Genomic DNA, 20,341 nt, shown 5'->3' on the forward strand with positions numbered 1-20,341 from the left:
TTAATATGGAGAATATATTCTATCAAATATACCAAACTGGTAGTAGCAGAGACATTAATTCAAAAAATCTGCCTGGGGATGGGGGCCATTACTTTTGATCAAGTATTATAGAATTACTCATATTTGAGAGCCAAGAAAATGACCTAGATAAGAATCACATTAAACCTGATGTGAGTATACAAAAAAAGGGTGGGGGAAAAAACAAGTGCATTTAGGTAGCAACGTTCTGCGTTCCGTAGCCTCTATGACATTAATGCAATCATTTACTCAAGAACAAGTCACTTGTGACTACAGGAGTATGCATTGTTACACAGATGAGGTACTCCAAGACATTGGCCCTCTGCAGCACAGGGGCCTTTCCATAGTGCAAGTTGGGCTGAGCATAAGGCTCGGCAGCAATAGCATATTAATCGCCATAATTCAACAGACAATGCCCTGGCATTTTACATACTCTAGCACTTCTATAGAAAGGTTTTATTTGTGAATCCTTGACGAGACCTTAAAAGAATAGACCAGATTCAACCAGAAGAAAAACTATTGACAGAAGAACACAGAAATAAGATAACATAGTTCACTGGAAAAATCCTGAGCGAAATTGAACACTCAGGATTTTACAGTGTTGAACCGAAATGAGAAAATTATCATTATTTGCCTCAGATGCTCTGTAGTGAAAGGGGCTTGCACTGCGGTGCCCTTGACGAATAGGTAGGCAACACCTTTCAACACCACCAATCAGAATCTGCTTTTTCACTGGTAGAATACCAAAACCCAAGTTATATCTGGCTTTGCGAAGAAGTCACTCGACGCATTGTGAGCTTTTAGATCTGCTGTTTTCAGTGGGTGACCCCCGCACACAACTAAGTATAACTCAGGCTTAAGGGGTCGAACCATTGCTCCTTTACCCGCACTTCCCACCCTATGTCTTTCTTGACAATGAGTAACACCATAATGAAGCTCCAGTACTGGACCCGGTGGCTCATTCAGGCCACCAGGCAGCGCTCCGCTGCAGTGTCTTCAGTCTGTGAGAGTGGCGTCAGCTCCACATGAAGGAAGGAAGTTATGAGGGGAGAAGAGTGGAGGGTCAGAGGTCATCTCTTGACCTTTGCGTCCTCCTTGAGCTTCCAAACCATGAGTTCCATGCAGGCTGCAGCGTCTTCACTGGAGTCGTGGCCCTCCACTGGAAACACACACGATACTAAATCAACCTTTATTGAAATAACTCAGTCTCCAATGAGTGTCATGGGTTTGTTTAGGGTCCCTCCCAGGCTTTGTATTCCACATTTACAGCCATATAGCTACGTTAATAGAAATTGAGTTACATGCTGATTAACACATTTGTTGCTAAGCATTACAATCTTCAATGTCTTGCATTGCCAGAATCTTACCTTTTAATGTGCACGGGTCATGCACGGATAATGCACGGATGATGCACCACACGTGTGCACACCATTCACAGCTTTCAAATAAAAGAATCCGCTTGGAAATCCGTTCAGGCATTCAAAAGATATAGGCTATAGTGTTTTCTTCAAATGTAAACAAACATGGCTGCCATGGGAGCTGCCATGGTCTGTTCTGGGAGTCAAACATGCATTTCGCGAGCGCGATCATGCCGAAACTGGAAGTAGAAAGTAGGGAGAGTACTCCAACTCTGGAAACTGGCTTGGCAAGGCCTATTACAAACTCGGGAAACTCGGGTTGGCACCATATGTGTTAATAAAAGTGCTGACTCTCCACGCAGTGGCTCAGAAGGTAGAGCGACCGCTTGGGAAATGAAGGTTCCCGGTTGGATTCACAGCTCCCCCTGGGTTAGTGTTTAATAATTATCCTTGAGCAGGACCCAACTGCTCTCGATAAACATGTTGGTGCCTTGCATGGTTTCATCTACCATCGGTGTGAACATGTGTGTGTGGATGGGTGAATGTAATGCACATTGTAATTGTAAAGTGATCTTATAGATGGCTAGACTGCAAAGCCACGCAGTAAAAAGGTGTTCCAGTAAAGACATGTAGATTTCCCAAGAATCTTCATGGTTTGCTTGAGCTGCTTACCATTGTCCTGGATGATCCGCTTAAGGTGGTCGGCCATGAGGTTCCTCAAGGCACGCTTGTAGGGCAAGCCAAGGCGGTGAGGAAACACGATAGAGGTGTCCACTACCACACTGTGGATAAGCTGGAATAGCATGGCAGGAAGAAGAGAGGTTTGGTCTCAAGGTTTCAGCCCATGATCAACATTACAGTAGAAACTTTATCTGTCTGTCACTTTGGACACTAGCCTCGTGTAGCCTGACAAGTTGACAACTATTCCACAATATCCGAATGTCATATAGAGTCTGGAACTACACCTCCCGAAATCCAAGTAACAGAAGCTGGCATTTCTGTTCACGAAAATATATTTTAAAATGTCATTTCTGATAAGCAGCGATACATATGCTTAGTGTTGTAGTGCTACTTTTAGAAGTGGGGGGATGCCTCAATGCATGTGTGTGCGCACATGCACGCGCATTCACATGCGTGTGCGCAACACGCATGGACACACAGTCACACACACAGTGGCACACACTATAAAAACAGGCAGATGATAAAACATTTTCCGTGGTTGTGTTTACAATGTATCTAATAAATGCAATTAATGTATGGAATTAAGCAGCAACTCTACTAACGGTAAGACAGAATGTAGCAAGTTTTTTCTGCTGGCTTTATTTTACAAGGCCACAAAAAGTAAACTGAGACAGAATTAATTAATTGCTGAACGGGGTTTGACCAGAGCAAATATAATTTTAGAGGTGACGGAAAGCCGTTCCCCCCCCCCCCCCCCCCCCCCTCTACTACACCCCTGATTTTATTTATATTAGGATACATTCCAGACTGTATGATGGAAGCATTTGCAAATTGTGTGAGGCAACAGTCTGGCCACGCAAGACTATTTGGACACCAGACTAAAATAAATATTTACAGACTCTTATCATTTGTGGGTCTACAAGAATAAGGCCAATACTGTATCTGTAGTTTAGTATAATACTTTGGTACAGTACATCTGTAGTTTAGGAGCAGGATCATACATTGCTATATTGACCAACAACAAGAGATTATATCTAGTACTTGAATGTCCACATACTAACCTGTACAGCATGTACAGAATGGTGGAATTTGATAGCCAAAGCATGTTAACTGTCATTTCTTTTGACAACTTCACATAATGAATTAATGGTTTATTTCATTAGTATTCTTTCCCCCTGAACAATACAAAGTAGTAACAAACCAGCAGTCATCATCACAAATACCCATGGAGGGCATTTGGGTTGCAGGTTGAGATCTACTGAGTGAGAGTACCTTAAGAGCAAGAAGGTCACTCTCCAGACTGTGTCCTACAAGGATGGACTCTGCGCTGAACATGCTGAGTAGGACTGCCTGAACATCTCTTAGCGTGATGGTAGCATTCTCCAAGTCCTCCTCCGTTACTCCGGAAAACCTGCTCAGTAGATACAGACATAGTGTGCTTGGAACATTATCTAGGACTTTTGTTCTTTTAAAAAAAAAATGTAATGTTTTTTATCCCACGGTTTTTGTAACCCATTTTTCTCACCCGGTGACTACCTAACCTGTAGTCCTGGTTTCCGCTCTCCCCCTGCCGCGCCAGGGGACATTGGGGAGCACCCGGCTGGCTAGGGGGAGGTAGTATAGAAACCAGGACTACTGCATGTTTTTGTGTGAGGGCCTATGCCCAAGGAGACACGGGGAGAACATGCAAACTCACCACAGAAAGGCCCTATCGCCAACCCCACCTAGGGTGTGGGTGCTGATGACGCGGGTGGAGGAACACGCCCCCAGCGCCCACAGCTTCCCCCGGCGGGAATCGAAGACTTTTGTTATTTGAAGGCATTCCAACTTGTGATCCATGTGCAAACAAGCATGATACTCTCTCCATTAATATCTTACATTAACAAAATACAGAAAGACTTGCACACACTGTACTGCAAAACTCCCTACACTTTTAACGGTTTTGATCTTCTCATCCAAACATTGTCGGTTCTGAAGCAGATTGAAAGGGTCCAAAATGTCAGCGTTTAAAGTGTAGTTTTGGTGAAGGCCATCATCAGAGAAGTTGGAGGCGTTTCACGCTTGTTTATACATGGATTTTCACCACTTTTAGTAGTTGTTTTGGGGGGAAATTCTATCTGTGAGACAGTACACAGTGGACGACTGAGAGAGAAAGGAAGTGATGAGTGACATGGGTTTGTAAGACAAAGAGTGTGTGTGTGTGTGTGTGTGTGTGTGAGAGAGAGAGAGAGAGTGAGAGAGCGAGAGTGCATGCGTAATCTGCGTATGATGTGGTGCCACCATATCAAGTTGCAGAAAACGATTAGAGTGAAGTCTCACCGTGTGTTGTAGTCGACCACTTTGCTTTCAGGTTTCACAAACGTGTCGTAGATTACTTTGAGCTCAGAATTGATGACTGTCACCCTGGTCAGGTCCAGTCCCTGCTTCGTATAGCACTGTTCCACAAGGACAGAGTGAATAGAGGAGGTTAATGCTTCGTATAGCACTGTTCCACAAGGACAGAGTGAATAGAGGAGGTTGAAATGTCAAGGGAGGGAGTGTCTCCATCTATAGGCAGTTTACATTTAAATCAGGGGTCTTTAACAGGGGGTCTGGGACCCCTAGGGGGTCCTCAGAGTTACTACAGGGGGTCCTCCAAATCTTTGAGTGATAGAAACTTTTTTTCCTCCTTTTTTATAATAACCACTTGAACCCTAGCTTCCATATTCTGAGAACTTTCTGCGAGGCGTTGTGAGCTTGTAGATCGGCTATTTTCGGCAAAGAGCTTTGGTGAAGAGGGGAAAAAGAGCAGACTAAGTACAGAGTGAAAGGTCAAGTTTATTAAGTATTGACGGTTCAAGTGGTTAAATATCTGAAAACACAAATTTACATGAATCCAAAATACACTGATTGTGCTGTCAAACAATGAAACTAAATGGAATCTATGATAAGGTTGTGGGGGTCCCTGCTTCATCTCTCTCTCAACTAAGGGGTCCTTGGCCTGAAAACGTTGAAGACCCCTGATTTAAATACATTTTTAACTGTGGACATTTTCTGAGATGGAAACATTTGTGTTTGTAGTTTGAGGACACCTGTCCCTCACCATCTCACAGTCCAGAGCGTACACGCCTCCGTTACCATCTGCAGGCAGATCTTTACTGAAAGTCGTCACGTAGCCATCCAATGACTCTTTACGCCCGTCCTGCACATGTTGCTGTGGAAACACAACAAGTTACAAATCACACAACAGGGATGTGACTCCGACTTCACCAAATGAAGGGAAATCTTAAGAAAAGAGAAAGCAGTCTGTGTCTCTTTCAAAGAAGGATAATGGTCAGAAAAATAGGAACATCTCCCTCTGGAGTTCTGTGTTAATTTTGTTGACTAAGACTAAGATTTTTATATTTAGACGACTAAAACTAGACTAATGCCTCGTTCACATATCGAAAAGCCAAGCTAATGGTTGGCTTGGTAATTCAATGTAATCTCTATGCAAACCAGCTTTAAAATTTCCAAGCTGGGAAAAAAAAGCGTGGACATTTTTAAAGCTGGTTTGCATAGAGATTACAATGAATTACCAAGCCAACAATTAGCTTGGCTTCTCTCAGTGTGAATGCAGCATAAGACAATTTTAGATGACTAGAACAGGACTAAAACTAAATGATGTGTTGTTCAAAAGACTCAAGACTTTTGCTGTCAAAATGAACACTGCTGGAGTCTACATCTACTCTTCTACTTTTCACTGTGCCAATGTTGGACAGTGAAATACAATGGCAATATATTGCCCCCTAGTGGTCCAATGCACCTGCTGAAGATCTAATATGTTCTTCCTGTCAGTCTACCATCCTATCAATAAAGGCATTAAAGCCCAAAAACAAATCTTTAAAAATATATTAGCTAGCCCCAATGGCAATAGTGTAAAAGGAATATTACTACCACTGTTACACAACAGAGCTGCATTTCTAACAATCCACCAAACAATATCAGGTACTCCTAAATAATCTCAAACAAAACTGATAAAAGTATCAATATTCATTTGCGTGTCTGATTTCTTGATAGACAACAAAGAATGATACTGATATTATAAATTAAACATTGTTACCTTGGCCACCTGGCAACCTTGAGAGCCTACCGCCCCAGAGCAGCAACTGTAGCTCGTCTCCCAGCCTCCAGACACTGTAAACAGACAGAGAGAGCGAGATAGCAGAGCACAACAGTAGTTAAGAGAGACAGAGTAGAGACAATTCAGATTTGATTAAACAACAATACATTAATGTGAAGTATTGGCAATAACATGTACAAGCAAACCTTTGTGTCTCCGTAGGCGTCCCCAGTGAAGATTACACTCCTCCTTGCGCACACAGTTACCATTAGCGTTGATCCTGTATTCTGTCCCACATCGACAGCATATCTTTACGAATGCTAGATACATATCATAAAGTAGAGGGGAAAGAATTAGACAAAAAAAGAAATAAAAAATAAAATCAATATGTACAACAGTTGAATGAATGAATATATGGATAGCTTTAGTCAAAAACGATTAATAATAACTAGAATTCAGAGAGTTCGGGTGCTATGCCGCCAAGTCATGGCGTCGGGGGCTTTGTCAGAGAAACCGTTGTACCTGTCTGGGTGTCCCTTCTGTGCCCATATATGGAGATCCCTGATGTCATAAGTATATGGCCAAATATGGGTATATCGGTTGGATTGGCGGTTCTGGACAACTGGATATCTATACACGCCTATGTATCGACATATCGTTCGGACTCAGAACGGCGGTTCTGGACAACAGCATATCCAAACTACTCGACGGTGGCCACGCACTCCGCACACTGTGTTTGAAGTCGGTCTGTCCCATAGACCATATATGGGCATGGCTGTCGGGTCAGTGTCTGTCTGGACAACCAGATCTCCATATATGCTGTACAAATAACGTTTATAACGTTTATTATAGGCCCATATATGGGCGTATCGGGTTTGTTTGTTTATGGTTATGTCTGAGTTATAGTGACATGCCTATATATGGGTGTATCAGGTTTGTTTATGGTCATGTCTGAGTGATGTACCTGCGGTGCCCGCCCTCCCATTAGCCTATTTTAATATAGGATATGAACACTGCTGAAACATGGTCACTCACGGTCTGTAGGGGCCTTTTTCTCCGGTAGATTGTAGATCACAGCCCGCCCGGGTGCATCTGGGTTTGATCTCGGGTAGCCATGCTCCTGGAGTTGCTCCTCTGTCATCAAGTAATCTTTCAGTTTCCTGTACAACACCAATTCTGTACAAAGAGAGAGCACATGACAAAACACGTCCTCAATACCTTTATTATAACATGGAGTATACAGAAATACAAGGAGGAATGTTACTTGGTAACACTACGCAGATTCACAACAGTTGGGAACTAAGTCATTGTTCCTGTAGTTGGGGGAGTCCCTCTAGCCATCAGCCCACCATGTTGACCTTATTTATATAATGAAAAAACAAGTATAGTGTGAAGCACTGGTGGCTGCAGGGCACAGGGCCTCGCAGTTTGCAGTAAACAAAATAAGAACTCCTCCTCTGTGCTTGGTCACAAGGATAGGATACTGAATTTCTTCATTAAAACAGCCCTCTCTCTGCCTGCTCTTGCTGTGATAACCTACGTTTAATATAGTGCTATATACTCTACTACACTGTCTGTGGACTGTCTTGTTGACTTTACATCCTGCAGAAATAGCATGTCTACAAGCTGCATCACAGCGCGAGCTTGTATATACGCCATTTTCTGTGAAAGGATTTGGTGTTTATAAAATACAAAATATTAGGCTGGTTGTTTAAACCGGAGTCAAGACCCGCTGTGATGGAAGGAGGAATTAAACCGAGATGACTTTGGCTGTATGAACAAGCAGAGTCAATGGGATCTGTGGTGCTTAGTCTCTTGAAGGTGGTTGCTGTAACAGATCTCGCTGACAGACAGACCTGCAGGTCTCTGTGCCTTTTATTTATGCTCTGAAACCTTTTTTACAGTGTAGATGGAAAAAAGCAGCATGGATAAGCATATATGGAGTTATATTGCAACGTGACACTTAAGTTGGAACCAGTGCGGAAAGGGCACAATGAACAACAGAAGAAAAAAAAACACAGCAAGTGTAAAAATACCCCTGCAGAAGCGAATTCAAGCACAAAGTATCAACAGTCAAATTCACACACCCTTAGGGGTGCTAGGGGCCATGTGTGACCATGGCCAAAGGAAGCCCCACATATCCCTGCTCCTCACCAGTGAGTTTCTCCTCCTGCTGCTTGCCCATCCTGTTGATGGTGAAGCTGGTCTTAGCAGCCAGACGGCCCCCAAGCACTTCCTCATGAGACTGAGCCTTCCTGTTGACTGTGACTGCTGGGGCCTCTGAAAAGGAGAACGATATGACCGCAAATAATACAAATGTTGTGAGTTCTGCACACGTACTTTGTACACAACACAACACACAGTCAAACACAATACTTACTGTGACGTTTTGTTTAGCTTATGCCAATTACATTCATTTGGTACACAACCCTGCATGTATGCCTGTTCACACGGCATGACATACAGCCGACATGTACATATTGACTCTGTAATGTGCAGTGTCTTGATTTATTGCTGAATGGATGAAAACTGAGCTGACATACTGGTCCCAGGTGAGGGAGCCGAGTTGCTCTTGCCGCGAAGCTTCTTCAGGGTGTTAACAGCTACGTTGAGGTAGATGTTCTTGCTGTTGCTGCGATCGTACACAATCTTCTCCTCATCCAGAGCCTGAAACAAAAGGCGAGGCCATGTCACGATGACAGTAGAGTTGACGTTTTTCATGGAAGAGCTTAATGATAAATCCCTGAGGCTGTGCACATGTTGTCTCAACTGTTCTACATTTTGGGCATAATTAGTGTAGTGTCAGTTTAGAACAGTGGCTCTCAACCTTTTTTTTTTAGCTCTGGACCTACTACCTAGGCATAACACAATCATTTAATTCATTCAATATTTTTATGGGTTCTCTTTCTCTTCAATGTTTTAGTAAGGGCAGTTGGTTTTTAGAATAGTGTAAATGTATTTATGTTATAATATGTATTAGTTAGGTGTATAAGGTCCACAATGGAAATTAGACCTGGACTTTATTGTGTCATATCATATCCTCAAATTGTTTTAATTTGTGTTATGACTTTTCAAATAAACCAAACTGTGTGGAACTAAGTATATCAAGGCCCCAGTAATCGTCGTTTCTTTTCAAGCCTTTTTCAAACACAAAATCACAAAAGTTCAAAATCATTCTATTATTTAAAAAATAATTATACGTTTAACAATACTTAATTTGTTTATATTAATTTAAAACATTTCCAAGGACCACCTGTAATTATACCATTGCAATCGTGTCACACTTTACAGAAAGGGGCGCAGAGTAGTGTTTCTCCATACCATCTGAAAGGCGGCATCCTCTGACGGGCAGAACTTGACACATTCATCAATGAAGGTGTTCAGGTAACGCTGGCGGACGTTGGTCGGCACCTTAGCCCCAAACTCAGTAGGGATGACAGGACGCTTCATTGAAGAGCTCTGGGGCGTGGAAAGAAAGAGAAAGAAATTTGTATTTATTTTAAATATTAGACATTTATAAAAAGGTTATTTATTTATATACAGTATATAAAGCATTAACGTTAGTTAGTTAGTTGCCTATGTGGATCACCATTATCAAGACTAGACAAATACAGCCCAGTGCATAGAAAATGCAACGCAAGAATAATGAATATCAGAAGCCAAAAACATGAAAACACAAATGACCATTGGTAATGAAGATGAAATAATAAGGAAGGTATGATGGCATGTGTTTGAGTGATGAGACACGGTAAAAAGCTGTGCTAGTATGCTAGTACCTTCATGGTGGGTGTGTGTGCTACCCTCTTCTGAGCAAGGGTGGAGGTGGTCTTGGACAGGATACCACTGAAGGTGTGGGTCTTGACAGACAGTTGTGCTGTGAGGTTCGTGCTGGGGGATAACAACACTCGACTGGAAGCCGGCTTGGCATCTGCAGAACCGAGTTAAACACACACAAACTTCTTACTTCAATCAACATGATGACTTTGTACAAGTACTGATCCACACAGGGAAGGTTCTGAGATGGCTAGGCATTAACATTAGTTGGAGGTAGCAAGTACAAGTAAAGAACTATTTGAATCTCGAATTAAAAGTGAAACCCCAAAGACAATTAAAAAAGGATTCTGAGTTGGAAATAAAAGTTGGAGATGGTGTTTTCATACCATATTTGGTTGAGGACCCAGACAGTGGGTTGGGACGGTGTGCTATTCTCTTTCTCTCTCCAGAGCATCCAGGGCTGGGGCTCAGGGAGGCTGAAGCGCTCTTGACAGCAGCAGCGAGCTGGGCAGCCTGCTGCTGGGCTATCTGCATCCGCTGGTAGCACATTTGCTGAGCTGAGGGTCTCTTGTACGGTCGCACCGATGCCTTGGGGGTTGCCTCAGTCTGACAAGATAGAAACCATTACACTCTACTCCAGACCAAATTACCACACAAATAACAAGCGGATAATTACTGTTCTACAAGACCTACATAGTCCTATTTATACCAGTAAGACGCCATAAATGATGCTATGCTAATCATTCATCATTTTTAATATATGTTCTTTGATGCCTTGCATTTCTGTCTACGATTCTCTGCACTGGGAACGTAGTATTGTTGTGAAGTTCATAGGATGTCTAGGTACAGAGAAGGTAGTGTTGTGAAGGTCGTAAGACCTATGGGAAGTGACTCCCGTGTATTTTATACTATGTGAGAGACACTGTAGATGAAACCATCTGCAGTCCAATAAGGTAAGGGATGATACTCTCTCATGATACTACCTTTTCTTTGTTTTCCAAGACTTCTGTGTATTGCTTATCCTGACTCAGTTATGCATTTAACAGCACAAATATCACAATATACAGTTACATTACTGCCCTTCAATGAAGGAGGAATAGTATGGCCACTTTTATATATCCTAATCCAGGATGATGTTAAGATGTCAAACTCACATTTCCTTTTACACCAAAATGGGACACCCTCTTCTTCTGACCAGGGACGAGAGTGGTTAAAGTGCTCTCAATGCCTTCCTCATCCTCTGAATCTCTAGAGGGCTGAAATGACAGAACAACACACTAACATGATTCCAAACACCAACAATTGTCATTCTAGAAATAATCATGCTTTATTTCATATTAATTAATACATTAATCAGAATCTAGGCGGTTAAAACTGGCACAAGGATGGCACACTTACAGAAGGTGGATAAAAAAAACACAGTAGTTGAAATTGTGCAGCAATAGGTTGTCTACCTGTTTGTTTTGTCTCCCCTTGTCCTCCTTCTTCACGTCCTTGGACTCGTTGAAGATCCGCAGGCACTCCTCCATGGGATCTGAGTCATCAAAGTCTATATCCGCCATGGGGGTTGAGAAGTCCACTTCTCCGTAGTCGATGACCTCTTCTGCGTCACAGTCACCCTCGTCCTCAGAGGAGGAGACTGTGATCTCTGAGGCTTTTCTCTTGTTCAGACCTCCTCCCCTCTTTAAAGTGCTGTCCAATGTCCTTGCCACAACTTCCTTGTCGCCGCCGTCCTCATCCGCGGGCTCCATCTCGTCTGGACTCTCGTCGCCGAAAAGGTCAGCATGGCTCAGACTTTCCACTCGCCGCTTCTTCTTGACTGAAATGTTCCGATCTGAGGAGCTGCTGCTCTTCTTTACCTTGTCTTTAATACTCACAGAGCTTCCTTTAACGTTCCTCATATTGCTGTTAGACCTGTTCTTACTGCTGCTGCTGGAAACACTCTTACTGCTTTTCTTGGTGTCCTTTTCACTCCTGCTGCCATCCAGTTTACCGTTCTTGTGAAGGTCCTTCTGCCTGCTGCATTCCTTTTCCTTGTCCAATGACTTGGGTTTCTTGCTTTCCCCGCCTCCATTTTCCCTGTCCTTCTCTCTCTTACCCAAGTCGCCTTTGACCCTTTCTGTACTTTTTACCTTGCAGTCGTTTCTCTTCTGTTCCTTGCCTTCCCTCAGAACTTTATCGTTTGATTTGACCTTGCTTTTTCCGTCATCTTTCTTTTCCTGACTGTTTCCGTCTTTCTTCAAAGACTCACAGCCTGGCTTTTTTGTTGACACTTTGTCCTTGCTGCTGCTGAAGTTTCCATGGTTACCGCTATGACTACTGCTAGATGTCTTACCCAAGTCCTTTTTTACTTTCTGCGCCTTCTCACACTTGCTACTTTTCTTGTGGATAGATTTTGAAACCACCTTCTCATTCTCATCCTTCCCTTTATCTTTTTGCAGGCTATCATCCCAGCTGTCCGACTCTTCTGTCACCCCTCCGTGCTCTTTGGACTCCTCCTTACTCCTCTGTGTGTGCATGCTCAGAGCTCCTCCTGTCACCTCCTTCCTCCCTGCCCCAACAGCATCTTCAACTAAACCACCATTACCTTTCTTTCGTTGGAGGCTGCTAAGCGAAATGGGTCGGTATTCTGTCCCGGAGTTCTCCTCCTCAGAGTCAGAAAAGGTGTACTTTTGCATGTCCGTATTCTGCTGCTGAGGCTTCTTTGCTGTCGGCACATACTCATCATCTGTTGATAATCGGCTGGACCCTGACAGTTTAACAGATGTGCCCACCTCTAACTTAGCAGCCTGTGCACTCTCCTCCCTCTGCTGCCGAGGCTTTTTCACCGTCGTCGGCACATACTCCTCATCTGTTGATAATCGTCCCGAACCTGACACTTTATGCACTTTGCCCACCTCTATCTTAACAGCCTGTGCACTCTCATCTTTATGCTGCTGAGGCTTCTTTGCTGTCGGCACATACTCATCATCTGTTGATAATCGGCTGGACCCTGACAGTTTAACAGATTTGCCCACCTCTAACTTAGCAGACTGTGCACTCTCCTCCCTCTGCTGCCGAGGCTTCTTCACCGTCGTCGGCACGTACTCCTCGTCTGTGGATAATTGCCCTGATCCTGACAGTTTATGCGCTTTGCCCATATCTATCTTAGCAGCCCGTGCAGTTTCATCCCTCTTAATCTTCCCAGCAATTGTGGCAGAGTAGTTGGAAAGGGGATCATACTCCATGTCTGTGGATGGTTTGGAGTTGTCCAGGGTGTATTTACACTTAGAGGAGGATTTGTGATTGGAGTATTTAGGCGTGTGAGGAGAGGGGAGCTGGGGTGAGTACGTCTGAGGAGTAGACTTTTTCACAGCGGTGGGGACATATTCCATAGAGTTAGCATGGTTCCCCAGGCTGTCTGAATCCAAGGTGTATTTGCTGCAGCCAGGGGTGGGATTATAGTCCACAGTGGCCATTTGATAACTCCCAGGGTCATAGGCCAAGTGTGCCGTCACTGCTGCTGGACAAGGTCTTTTTTTAACAGTTTCCACCGGCGCAGGCGAACTGGTGGAGGAGCTTGGCTCATACTCTTCATCCCCGATCTGTGAGAGCTTCCTCTTCTCACGTTCCACCTGAGTGCGGACCGCTTCAATTTGCTGGTTGACCAGCTCCAAAGCACCGCTGAAGTCCCCCGAGTCAGACGAGTCTCCATTCTGCTGCTCCTTATGCCCTGTGACCTCTGGGTTGTATGGGTCATACCCTTGTTCTGTAATCACAAAACATACATCACATAACACTTTAACAAAAGATCACAATGTTGATCGCACAGATCGCACGGGTCCTCGATATACCGTTAGCCAACATAGTCACATAGTAACATCCTCTGCACTAATTTTGTCCATTGTAACTCTGAGAATGTACAAAATGACAGCTATGGGTCCATTTCTTGGTTGCATTCACCCAGGATTTTACTTGTCTATGCATTGTGAAAAACATAATACATGCAGACTTTCGCAAAACAAAACCAGAACTGCCTATGATTACCACGGATAGCTGTATGCTAAAAAAAATGTTAACTACATCCTAGCTACTACATCCAAAGTAATCCCTGTAGGACAAGGGTATTCAACAGGGGGTCCTCAGTTACTACAGAGGGTACTCCAAATCTTTGTGATAGAAACCTTTTTCTCATTTTTTATATCCTAACCACTAGAACTTAACCACTTGGAGGGAAAAAAATCACATCTACAAGCTCACACTTGTGAGCTTGTAGATCGGCTATTTTCGGCAAAGAGGTTTGGTGTAGAGGGAGAAAAGAGCAGACTAAGCAGTAAGCACAGAGTGAAAGGTCAAGTTTATTAAGTATTGACGGTTCAAGTGGTTAAATATCTGAAAAAAAACAAATTGACATGAATCCAAAATACACTGATGATTGTGCTGTCAAACAATGAAACTATATGTAATCTATTAACAGGTTGTAGGGGTCCCTGCTTCCTCTCTCTCTCAACTAAGCCTAAGGGGGGGTCCTTGGCCTGAAAACGTTGAAGACCCCTGCTGTAGGAATTTAAATGCCAAGTACCCTTGTGTTTGGACTGAAGATCTCTCTGCTTTTTGCCATCGATCGCGGTGGCAAGGGACGTCCGTCTGTGTTGGCTGCTGTGTCTGAAGTGACAGTACGGTCTCTTACAGCCATCTCTGTCGCCTTTGTCGTCGCTCTGTTCCTTGAAAAACGGGCAGTCAATCCCTCGGAAGAACCCGGTGGACCTCAGCATTATCTCCGGATAATTCTACCATACCCACTGGCAGGTGTTCGGGTTAATGTGAGTTCGCAGTTCGCTGGAAACAATACATTGAAAGCCTTTGTACAAGCAGCGGAATAATAACAACGTCTCTACGGCGCCATGTTGGATGGTCGGAGAGGAAGTTGTCGCGAGAACACCCACGTGTCGCGTTCACTACTACGTCATTACAAATAGTACGGAACCACACCTCGTCCTCAATGCTTCTCAAACTTTTTGATGTCGAGGAGTAAGGACCCCCAAATTGACTCTTATTATCCCGCGGAACCCCATTTGAAAAGATATGCCAGGGACCCCCATAAGAGAAGATTTTTACGGCTCGCTCTAGCAGTGATTCCCAACCATTTTAATTTCAAGGACACCCAGTTTGACATGCAGGCTACGGACTCCCTTCTAATGGCATGAGACTCCTTGCAAAATCAAGATTTAATCAACGTTATTTAACCCTGAGTGTACAAATGGTACAAACTCTCTGAGTTACAGTCAGACCCATAAACGGTCCATTTGGTTCCTATATATCTAATAGCAACTACAACCTTTCCTGGATAGTTGCTTAGCATGCATGCTGAAATAGAAGACATTGATCTTGCATTAATTACAAAAAAAAACATTGGGAATATGATTTTGAAATGTTGCGCTAAAAAGCCTAGGTTTACATACCACCAATCACTATTGTGATAATTAAAAAAGCAATAAAACACAATAAATTAAAATCATCTAAAAGTCTGTCCATACTGTCTCCAACCACCAAACTTTTTGTCTGAGTCCAGTTTCGGAGACTGCCCATAAGTCTGACATCTCATTAGTCCTAAATTTTAGGGTTAGGTTTAGGCATAGTTTTACTGAGGTTAGGTTTAGCATTCACCAGGTTAACATTCACCAGGTTAGCATTCACCATCGTCGGCAGGTTATCATTTCATCAGGTTAGCATTCACCAGCATTGGACTAATGGGACGTCGGAAAAATGAGATGTCGGACCAATGCCAACTACAAAATGATGTCACTCACAACTTCTGAAAAGCATTAACACCTGTCCTCATAGCGGGGCAGGTAAATGCATTTTTGCACTAAAATACTTCACAAGTGGAAAGAAACCTAAAACTTTTCACAAGTACTCCTTAGGGGTTGTTCCTATGATAAAACACATTAGACACTGAAAAATCAAAATGGCTGCCATGTTTCCAAGATGGCTGCCTCTGAACAGTACGCCAGCCAGTTAATGTCCGATTTTCATAATATTAGAGTTGTTTTGTAGGTTTTAAAACATCGTGAGTTCATTTATTACTCTTTTAAAGCAGCCAGAATAACTTTTCTGACTTTTGGTTGGGGTCTTTCCTCACCTGGGACCCCCCAAACAGACCCCTGAGCTTATCTGAGTAGTCGCTTTGCTCCTGCTCCAGAGCAATGTTAAATTAGATCATAACTGAAGCATTAAAGTTGTTGTAACTGGGCTCTGAAAGCAAAAATGAGTAGTAGCAAATACCCAGGGGTCTTCCACAGGGGTCCCGGACCCCTAGGGGGTCCTCAGAGTTACTACAGGAGGCCTGCCGAATCTTGATGGGGAAGTTCCTTTTTTTTATATGTATATATATTTTTACATTTGAAACTGTTTTTATTAGTATTCTCAGTATTATTTATAACATGTGTGTGTTAGACAGACAGGTTCACAGGTATTGCAAGAATTAAGGTATTGCAACTTCTCACTTTGGGCGCACAGTCTAACATGTCCATTTATTGCATTGCACTAACACTGACAACACAACACACACACCTCTTTGTTATCGTCACCCCAAAACCCGCACCCTATCCTCTTAAAGAGCTCACGGTCAATTGTACCCAAAGAAATTCACTACTATACATGTCCTCCCTAATAATGTTGACAGTTTCCACTATATCATTTGCAGGGAGGAGAGTGCAAGGCAGGTTATTGTTTGAGCAGCTGCACCGTCCCTTGTAACCTGCTTTGCAAACACATTTGATGAGCTTTGCCTTTGCAGCAGGGATGGCAAGAAACCTGACTGGAACATACCCTCCACTCTCTGAATTCCATCTATTTTTTCAATTGATGGAAGCTCAGAGCAATTTGTCAGGTATGACGAAGTAGGCATCATAATACGATACCTTCATCAAGGGACATGATTTTGAGGAAGTGCAAACACATGAAGAGGCTGATACCCCGATTCCTTATCAAGTCCTTGCCTCCGGTACAAAAAAAGGAAATTGATATATTCGAGTGAGTTCAAGTTGATGTTACAAATGTCAAGGGTTCCTTTGCGTTTTTCAGGTGTTGACTGGGGAAGAACATTTGTTGGAATCACCAAAAAGACATGGGTCAATGCCTACTTGATGATGATGATGATGATGATGATGATGATGACCAAGCCACTAACCGCTTCAAGGACCTTGGCAAGGTCATTGGCCATTCCTCCTGAGCTTATAAATTGTGAGCTTCCATCAACATTGCAGTCCGAACATTTTGCATGCCATGTTTACAGTTCAAAAGGTCCAACAACCCTGGGATTACTCAGATGGGAACTATTTCTGTCAAATAACTTGGAGGGTGAGATGCTACCTCCAACTCGTGCTGCACTGCTACCACATTACCTCCGTGCCAACTCCGTCACAATGCAGGATAAATCATACCTGACAAATTTCCCTGTGCTTCCACCAATCGAAGAAAATAGATGGAATTCAGAGAGTGGAGGGTATATTCCAGGTTTCAGTTTTCTTGCTCTCCCTGCTCCAAAGGCAGTACTTGAGCCCATCAAATGTGTCTGCAAAGCAGGTTGTAAGGGACGGTGCAGCTGCTCAAATAACCTGCCTTTCACTCTATGCTATGGTGGAGACTGTGTCAACACTATTAGGTTGGACATTGAAGATGATGATGAAGACGAATATATCCTGCATGTCTGAAATTACTGTAGTGTAGTGAATCTCTTTGGGCGTAATTAACCATGGGCTCTATAAGAGGATAAGGTGAGGGTTTTGGGGTGACAATAACAAAGAGGTGTGTGTGTGTGTGTGTGTGTGTGTGTGTGTGTGTGTGTGTGTGTGTGTGTGTGTGTGTGTGTGTGTGTGTGTGTGTGTGTGTGTGTACAAACATTCCCGTGTCATTCCATCCATGTTTCATCTCTGTGATAACTTGGAAATGTTTGCATCTTTGACAGCTAATACACCAGATGTTGTTGTGGTTGATGAAGAGTCCAGGGAAGTGTCTGTATTGGAGATGGCCTGCACCTTTGACCCTAGCCTAGAGGAAGCTTTCATGACCAAGGTCATTAAATACCAACCTCTCCTAAATACGATCTCAGAGCTGGGGTACAGGTGCAGACTATTTGTTTTCATATTTGGCAGCCTAGGACATACCCACAGGCTGGTTGTTAGAGGGTTTCAACAACTTGGAGTGCCTAAAAAAGAGGCAAAAAGGCTGGCAAAGTATTGTTCCGTCTCCGCTATAATCGGCAGCCGCCACATATGGCGGAGACGCTGTTACTTATACCCGTAGAGTACCAAGTGCCTTGCTATTGTATCATGAAGACATAATGCCATGATTTTGTAAATGTTACTCTACTGCACCTATACTATTTGTGTCCTTGTATGCATCTCCTTTGTGTGGACATAAATAAATGGTTAAAATGTGTGTGTGTGTGTGTGTGTGTGTGTGTGTGTGTGTGTGTGTGTGTGTGTGTGTGTGTGTGTGTGTGTGTGTGTGTGTGTGTGTATGTGTATGTGTTGTCAGTGTGAGTGCAGTGCAATAAATGGAAATGTTGTTCTGCACCCAAAGTGAAAAGTTGCAATACCTTCATTATTGCAATCCCTGCAGTAACAGCTGTCAACCATAACTGTTTTAACACAAAAAACATTATAAATAATACTGAGAATACTAATAAACCATCAAAGTACAATACATAAAACCAGGATACATAAAAACATTCAAAGTTTCAAATGTAAAAAAAAAAAAGAAAAAAAAAAGATCTCATCGAGATTTGGCAGGCCCCCTGTAATAGCTCTGAGGACCCCCCCAGGGGTCCCGGACCCCCCGTGGAAGACCTCTGTTATTTGCTACTAGTCATTTTTTATTTCAGAGCATATTTCCGATCTAATTTAACATTGTTCTGGTGCAGGAGCAGAGCGATTACTGAAATAGGCTCAGGGGTCTGTCTGGGGGGTCCCAGGTGAGGAAAGACCCCAACCAAAAGTCAGAAAGGTTATTCTGGCTGCTTTAAAAGTGTAATAAATGAACTCAGGATGTTTTAAAACCTACAAAACAACTCTAATATTATGAAAATTCGATATTAACTGGCTGGCGTACTGTAAAACATATCCGAAAAGGCGGCCATCTTTAAAACTGGCGGACATTTTGAAAATTAAGTGTCTAATGTGATTTTTCTAAAGAATGACCCAATAGGTACACTCTGTAAAATTGTGGTGCTTCTTTCCAGAACTGAAGTATTGTTCTCCTTAACAGCCCCGCTATACTGTCTCCGACCACCAAACCATTCGTCGGAGAGTTCCGACTTTCCGACGTGCAGCTTTACGAATACTAAAGGCCTGTCCATACTTTGACCAAAACCGCCCTTTTCAGTCAAAAGGTCCTTTCGACCATAAAATGATGTCCCTCGCAACTTCTGAAAAGCATTAGACCGAATGAGAGTTTGGAAATGTGCACGTCGGAAAGTCGACCTCACCGAACAACATTCGGAGATACTATGGACAGGCCTTAATTCGGGGTAATGCTTTTCAGAAGTTGCAAGTGACGTCATTTTGTAGTTGAACCAGACCTTTCCGACGAACAGTTCGGTGGTCGGAGACAGTATGGACAGCCCTTTAGGCCTGACCGAAACCAAACTTTTCGGTCAAAAGGTCCGGTTCGACTACATGACATCACTCGCGAGTCGCGACTTCTGAAAAGCATAACACCGAATGAGAGTTCGGAAATTTGCACGTCGGAAATCACAACTCACCGAACATTTTGGAGATACTATATGGACAGGCCTTAAGATTAAGATCTTAGATGATCTGGAGCAGGGGTAGGCAACATTGGCACAGGGGTGGGTGATCACTGGCACACTGTGAGAGTGCACTCATATCTATGCAATTTACATCCTGCATATAATTCTACATTCATTCAAACTGATAACTTTGACTGGGGAGAGAGTCTGGGAGATAAGTGGGTTATTGCTTGAGTCTAATGATCATTAGGCCTACATCCTAATCCTAATGTAAAAAAGTATTTCTAAAGAAGAACAAAAATAGTTATTTATAGCCTGTCAAAATCAATTGATGTGGTTAAACTTAATGTTGATATGACACACTGACTATCAAGAATGAAAACATGGCACTTCATCATGTCAAAAAGGTTGCTGACTCCTGATCTAGAGCCTACCATCTGACTAAAGGCCAGTCCATACTCTCACCCAAACCAAACCTTTCGTCGGAGAGTTCCGTCTTTCCGACGTGCAGCTATCCAAACTCTAATTCGGGGAAATGGTTTTCAAAAGTTCTGCGTGACGTCATTTTGTAGTTGAACCGGAGCTTTCCCACGAAAAGTTCGGTTTTGGAGAGAGTATGGACACTTGGACAGGCCATAAGGGCCGATACATACTCCACTTTGAGAGACAAATTCATTTTGGTTCGGTACGGGGAGT

At 43.1% G+C, this 20,341-nt stretch overlaps 1 protein-coding gene across 2 annotated transcripts; it reads right to left on the reverse strand.

Annotated features, from left to right (window-relative positions):
* Positions 1-498: 498 nt before the first annotated feature.
* rexo1 (REX1, RNA exonuclease 1 homolog) lies at positions 499-14,786 on the reverse strand. Of its 2 annotated transcripts, XM_080736256.1 has the most exons (16): positions 14,474-14,786; positions 11,367-13,660; positions 11,067-11,168; positions 10,299-10,518; positions 9,915-10,066; positions 9,460-9,597; positions 8,682-8,805; positions 8,293-8,418; positions 7,174-7,314; positions 6,345-6,458; positions 6,139-6,212; positions 5,140-5,250; positions 4,377-4,492; positions 3,330-3,468; positions 2,049-2,169; positions 499-1,177 (listed from the first exon to the last, which is right to left on the reverse strand). In XM_080736256.1, exons 1-16 carry the CDS (start codon positions 14,664-14,666, stop codon positions 1,089-1,091), a joined length of 4,254 nt encoding a protein of 1,417 aa, XP_080592382.1. In that variant the 5' UTR covers positions 14,667-14,786; the 3' UTR covers positions 499-1,088. The 2 variants fall into 2 exon arrangements, with proteins under 2 accessions (XP_080592382.1, XP_080592383.1); XM_080736257.1 differs by lacking the exon at positions 2,049-2,169.
* Positions 14,787-20,341: the final 5,555 nt, after the last annotated feature.

The sequence above is a fragment of the Nannobrachium achirus genome (assembly GCF_963921795.1).
Source record: "Nannobrachium achirus genome assembly, chromosome: 1".
Lineage (NCBI taxonomy): Eukaryota > Metazoa > Chordata > Actinopteri > Myctophiformes > Myctophidae > Nannobrachium > Nannobrachium achirus.